Genomic DNA, 6,804 nt, shown 5'->3' with positions numbered 1-6,804 from the left:
CCTACTGTTCGCTTGACTCAATTATTTATCACTTCAATATCTATCTATATCTCTTCAATTAGTCTGCCGATTGCGCTGGTTTCTCTCGCCAGGCTTACGTATTAAAAAGAGGGCGTCTCGAATGCACTCGGGCCTTTATGATCCTTCGAGAAACTCCCAGTCCGAAAAATACAGTCGAATATACCAGGGTTAAATTCAAATGTCCAAAATCTGGGAAGTAGGGGTAGTTTTACTCAAATGCATGCAATACGGTATTTAATTAATCATTTACAACATGGTACTTTAAGAACAAAAGCCCAGCTAATTGTAAAAATATGACGAGATTTCAGCTGAATTTTAATAGTTTCTTTAATTTTCAGTATTTAGATCAACAATTCAAGATCATTTTTATGGTGAGGCTCCAAAATCGTATTAACGCACTCAACTCGAGGGGTGTTAATGACAACTTTATTATTATGAAAATTAAATGTCAATGTAACTATTTTTAGGTATTTTGTTGTTTGTTTTTAACACATAAGTCTTCCTGCTCTCTATCTGGAAATATATAACTAATCGCGATATGTTTTTTAACGTGTTTACCTCCGTGTGAAGAAAACAAAACATACATTGCCTTATTAAACAAAAGCGTATGATTTGTAAATTAACCGATGCTGACTACTATATTAAATATAAGGATTAACTAAGCATGCGAACGAGAAATATATTAGAGAGAATACATGCGTCTACAATATGATTTCTTTTTATAAATAACGTATTTACAATATCCTAAACTTCAATACTACACTGTGGATACAATAGTTCAAGTAAACTGTTAGTGATAACTAAAATATTGAACTTAATTTTCATCTTAATCTGTGAGTTTGGAGACCATATAATACAAACAGACCAAGGCCAGCCATACAGATGTGTATATATATATTTACAGAATGGTAACTTAAATATGATTTTGCCTGAGGCCAACAGGGCCTCTTACTCAAGAAGAAGTTTACCTTGAGAAAAAGAACAGTTAAGGGTGTTCGAATCTTGTTATATAACAGAGAACATTTTGTAAACTCAATATATGACAACACTTACACTTGAAGTAGTGTAACAAGATGATCTGTATTTGTAGAATTGTTTTTCTACTTTGCGGTAAGTTTTTAGTTAAAGTAATACTTATCTTTACTGTTTTAACTTTTTTGTGGTGAGTTAAGTATGAAACGTTAAAAACATGTCAAAAAGGGATCTAATGTTGCATTCGGGTTAGAATAATTTAACATATGTATATAGTTTATATTTATCTTGCAAACGCTAGTCGACACCGTTTGGAACAAGAAAAAGCTTTCCCAACAAACAAAACTTTTCATTTTCACACTTTCTTTTTAAATATCTTGTCAAGCATTTCCCTTTACCACAAACTGCTAAAACTATAAATGATGTAATTATGTCTTTCATTTGCTGAATAATACAGTTTGGTGCTACAATAAGCCTAGTTATGGAGACTAAAGTAAATAAGCTTTAAAAATAAAGTTTTTGTTTTAGTATTTAATAATTTTTTTCAACAAAGTTCAGTTAATGCCAGAGTTTAAATACAATTACAAATTATCTTGCATAAAGGCTTAAAAATAAAAGTAAAGTAATTAAATAAATACTAAGAATGATTATATCATATCTATCGAACAAATCGTTTTAATTGGAGGAAAATATTTGGTTGTTTATTCAAGATTGGTCATAGTTTTCGAATCAAATTTTTTTTTAATTTCACTTTTAGAATTATGCTTTTTTGATTAATACTAATAATTGAATTAATGTCACCTGGTATTTTTATTTTCTTAGTTGAAAAATGTAAAAACACAAGTTACGAAGTTATGAGCTAATTCAATTGAACATGTTTTACTTTCTCATCGCTGGTAGGCCTAGTGGTAGAGCTCTAGATTTCAGAATTGCCAAGGCGCGTTCAAATTCATGCGATACTACACAGTATTCCCGCATTTGAAACTATCAGTGCATTATAAGGGTGGCTTAATCAATTAGTGTGAATGCTGGGTGTTAGGGTGCTACAGATTGACTCTCTTGTTTCAAAATTATTAGCTTTGCCTTACATACAAAATGCAAATACTTTACCATCTTTTTCGCAAATACTCATTGTTGAACAATAAAATATAATACATTTCGTAACTAACAGTATGAATATGTTTAACTTTAAGTGTATTTGTTAGGACCCCCCAGTGGCACAGCGGTGTGTCTGTGTATTTACAACGCTAGAAACCGGGTTTCGATACCCGTGGTGGGCAGAGCACAGATAGCCCATTGTGTAGCTTTGTGCTTAATTACAAACAAACAAAAACAAAAACAAAATTGTTAGGGAAATAATATAACACTGGATATATTAAAAAGCAAAAAGACACTGTACTACTTAGTTACTTATTGCGATTAGGAATAAAATGTAATATTCTAAATGTAAAATCCAAGAATCTGCATTAATTAGGAAATTATAGTATTGTTGTGTCAGCGAGGTCACGTGACTAGTGTCACGCCACGTTTCTAGAACTATCCTGTTCCTTCGGGAGTGCTCTAGCATTTGCTAGATTGGGGGTGGCCTGGTATATATAAGATGGTCACGGCGTGACGTGACAATGTGTGTGTGTGTGTAGGTAATGAGTAATTGAACTGCAGTCAGAGAGAGAGGAGCTCGACTTCAACAATACGTGTGAGACGTGAATTATAGTTTGTTATAGCGCGACTGTTGAAGTTGAGTGTATCGTAAAGTTGTATTCCGAAAGAATAAACCAGTTTTATTTGAGAAAGGACTTGTGTCGCTAAAGTTTCGTTGGAACGAATTTACGGAAAATCAATTAACAAACGGAGACGTAACAATACTTAGATTTCTTTGACAATGAAGTTATTTTTGTTGTCTTTTTTGTAGTATTTAATTCTGAATAACTCATAGAAGGTAGGTTCGGTGATTTGTAATTAGGTCGGTTAAAATTGTGCCAACTACCGCGGTTAGACAGAAGACCTTAGTTAAGTTTTTGATTTTTTTAAAATTATGAATTTGTTGTATTTATTATATTCATATTGGGAGGTAAAATTTTTATAGTTGGGGATGATAAATTATTATTTTTTTTAAAGCTTCGATTATAAACCAGGATTAGATACCCTGCTATTCTGAGGTGTAAAGAAAATTATGGTGGTAATTGTTGTTCATGAAACCTAAAGAATTTGGCGGTGCTTTAAGCTGTTCAGAGGAACCTGCTCTGTAATCAATGGTCCCCGTTTAATTTTACTTTATTTTGTTATTACAGTTTGTATACCGCCGTCTTTGATTGCCTTTATAGAGTTAAAGCTATCGTGAGAATTTATTTATTTTTATGTCAGGTCAAGGTGCAGCTAATAGTAAACATTGAAGTGGGTTACAATTAATTTATTAATACGGATGTTCTATTGAAAGGATAGAATTGAGGGTGGATTTTAAAGTAATTTTTTTTAAAATATGTGTTTGTGAATAGGGCTCTAAGGCATGTACACATGGCCCGTCGCTCTCACTTTTAGGTGAGATAAGTCGTAACATAGTAGATGTATTGGAAAATGTATCTAAGAGGGAAGAGTAGAGCTTGTAGGTAGCAGCTCATTTACACTGAGTAGGAATTAGTGCAAATCTAATTACTCTGATTTTTAAAATCTTATTTGTTTGTAATTGAAAAGTATTTTTATTTGTTAAGTAAGTTGTATTGAATAATTGTAAGTGGTTATATTTGATTAGTACTGTGAAGGAGTGATGAAATAAAATGAAATATTTATGAGGGAATTAGAAAAGATTAAATCTAGTACCTTTTGTATCAGGGATGAATAATAGAAATTATTTATTTATTTTCCCGAAGGAAAGAGAGCTATTGTAGAATTGAAATTGGTGTTGCAAAATTAAGTTTTATTTTATAATGGGGTGAAATGCTATACGATCTTTTTGATATCTGGTTCTTTGATAAATGAATTTAGTTCAGCTTTTGAATATAAAAATTATTTTTTTATTTTGTTTTTACTTTCAGGAAGTGATCATTTGGGGGATAATCTCTAAGTGTTTTTTATAAGGTTTTTAGAAAAGGTTAACTGCAGATTTAGAAGTGATCATTTTATGTAATAGTGGATTTATTTTTTTGTTTTGTTTTAAGAATGAAATCAAGGATATGATGATAATTGTTAACAAATTTTTAAAATCTTTGTATTAGTAGAAGTAGGAAGAGTTAGAATTGACTTTGAGGATTGTGAAGATAAAAGTAATTAGGTTATTTTTTTCGAGGAACTCGGCAAATATTTTTTTCGCCTACTTATCAAAAACGTGTTTTTTTGTTTTTATAAAAAATCGGGCCTGCCCAGTGAAGTGATTTAATGGCCGCGGTATATTGACCGTGCGAAGGTAGCATAATCATTTGCTTTTTAATTGAGGGCTAGTATGAATGGATGGACGTAAAAAACTGTCTTGAAAATAGATTTTGAATTTTATTTTTCAGTGAAAAAGCTGAAATTTCATCAAGGGACGAGAAAACAACCCACATAAAGCTTTAATTTTTTAGTTCTTTTTATTGGTTTTCATTTAGGGAATGTTAATGGAGTTTTACTGGGGCGGTAGAGAAAGAAATTTATCTTTTTTTATATATTATGTGTTACGTTTTGACCCACTTTTAGTGATAATAAGAGCAAGTTACTATAGGGATAACAGCGTAATTTTTTCGGAGAGTTCTTATCGGCGAAGAAGTTTGCGACCTCGATGTTTAATTAAAGAGTCGGTAGGGCGGAGAAGTTCTATATGAGGGTCTGTTCAACCTTTAAATATTTACGTGATTTGAGTTCAGACCGGCGTGAGCCAGGTCGGTTTCTATCTTTGGTTATAAAGGAAGGTGTCTTAGTACGAAAGGACCAGGCAGTGTAAATTTTGTTTATTTTATTTATTTTATGTTAATTAATCTGGCAGATAAGTGTATTAGATTTAGAATCTAAGAATGAGGATAAGGAGTTTCTCGGTTAATGATTGAGGTGGCAGATTAGTGCAATGGATTTAAACTCTATTTATGGAAGTATGACTTCTCTTCAGTATTGGTGATAAGTTTTATTGTCTGTTATGTGGTTGTTTTAATTTGTGTTTTGGTTGGGGTGGCTTTTTTAAATTTGTTGGAGCGAAGGGTTTTAGGGTATATTCAGATTCGTAAGGGTCCTAATAAAGTGGGAGTGATGGGAATTTTGCAACCTTTTTCTGATGCAATCAGGTTATTTTGTAAGGAGCAGAGTTTTCCTTTTTTATCTAATTTATTGTTTTATTTTGTGAGCCCGGTTTTTAGACTTTGGTTAGCTTTGTGTTTATGAATTATTTTTCATATTTTTTTAATATGGTGGATTTTGAGTTAGGGTTGTTATTTTTTTATGTGTTTCTAGTTTTGGGGTGTATGGAATGATGGGGGCTGGCTGGTCCTCAAATTCTAAATATGCTATGTTAGGAGCTTATCGAGCTGTTGCTCAGACTATTTCTTGTGAGGTAAGATTGGCCTTGATTATTTTGTCTTGTGTTGTTTTAGTGGGGGATATGATTTGGTTAAACTTAAAAATGTTCAGGATGAGTGATGAATGGTTTGGGGTTTTTTTTTCCTTTGGCAATTGTATGATTTGCATCCTGTTTGGCTGAAACAAATCGTTCTCCTTTTGATTTTGCGAAAGGGGAGTCTGAGTTGGTGTCTGGATTTAATGTGGAGTATAGAAGAGGGGGACTTGTTAATTTTTATAGCTGAATATGGTAATATTTTGTTTATGAGATTAATTAGTGTGTTGATTTTCGAATAGGTGTTGACATTAATTGTGTCGGATTGGGCCTTGGGAGATTTTTGTAATTTTTACTACGCCAATAAGGGTAATAAGGAGAAAGGTGACCAAGAAGAGAGTTGTCAGGAGAGGAAGGTTGGAGAAGATTTTTGAAATGGAGATTTTGTATATTTCAGGATGATTAGGAAGTTTGAATGAAATGAAGAAGTATAAAAAAAAAAATTGAACTGATAAGAGGAAAAGAGATTTTTGTTGGAAGTTTGAAAGATTCGTTTGGGGCTAGCCTTGCAATGTAAATGAAGACTACTAATATTTCTCCTAGAATAATGAGAAAGAGGGTGTAAGAAAATCAGGAGGCTTTTATTATAAGTGTTGTTATTAGGCTGATGAGAATTGTAGATAGGATGAGATTTATGATTATTATGATAGGGTGGTGAGATAAAAGAAAAAGACTGAAGAGAAGATTGTTGTTAGAATAATAATTTTTGTAATTTTCAGAAAATAGTTTAAGTTAAAATGTTGGTTTTTGGGGACCAATGATGAGAGAGATTCTTTTTTCTGAATGTTTTAGGGGTAATTTAACCCTTCTTCGGTTTACAAGACCGAGGTTTTGTTTAAACTACTGTAAATAATGTTAATCAATTTTAATGTGATGATGTTAGGAGTTCTGATATATTTTTCGGGTTTATTAAGTTTATTAAGAAATCGTAGGCATTTATTGTCTATATTGTTCAGATTGAAATTTATGGCTTTAGGTAGATTTTTTTTTATCAATAGTTCGTTTAATTACAGGAAGTTTGGGGGAGGAGGGATATTTATTGTTTTTTCTTACAATGGTTGTATGTGAGGGGAGATTGGGGCTAAGAATTCTTTTTTTGGTGATTCGGTCTTATGGAAATAAGTATTTTTCAAGAATAAAGCTACTTGAATGTTAGGGATTTTTATGTATTTATTTATATTGAGTTTATGTACTTTTATTTGTTCGTGGGAGGTTATTCAGTTTGGGTTGTTTTTTGC

The 6,804-nt window shown here is 32.0% G+C and overlaps 2 protein-coding genes across 2 annotated transcripts in view; both read left to right on the top strand.

The window, feature by feature from the left end:
• The window catches only part of LOC106462800 (NADH-ubiquinone oxidoreductase chain 1-like), a 6,960-nt gene extending 1,065 nt beyond the window's left edge, over positions 1-5,895 (top strand). The window contains 5 exon segments of the mRNA XM_022390148.1: positions 5,023-5,344; positions 5,347-5,391; positions 5,394-5,601; positions 5,603-5,737; positions 5,739-5,895. Coding sequence (XP_022245856.1) covers positions 5,023-5,344; positions 5,347-5,391; positions 5,394-5,601; positions 5,603-5,737; positions 5,739-5,808 — 780 coding nt within the window. The 3' untranslated portion in view covers positions 5,809-5,895.
• A 218-nt stretch (positions 5,896-6,113) lies between these two features.
• Positions 6,114-6,804, top strand: part of LOC111086615 (NADH-ubiquinone oxidoreductase chain 5-like) — a 3,827-nt gene continuing 3,136 nt past the window's right edge. Inside the window, 1 exon segment of the mRNA XM_022390147.1 lies at positions 6,114-6,127. Within this exon segment, the coding sequence (XP_022245855.1) occupies positions 6,114-6,127 (14 nt within the window).

Source organism: Limulus polyphemus, unplaced genomic scaffold (genome assembly GCF_000517525.1).
Source record: "Limulus polyphemus unplaced genomic scaffold, Limulus_polyphemus-2.1.2 Scaffold1255, whole genome shotgun sequence".
NCBI lineage: Eukaryota > Metazoa > Arthropoda > Merostomata > Xiphosura > Limulidae > Limulus > Limulus polyphemus.
This window is presented reverse-complemented; position numbering and strand designations above follow the sequence as displayed.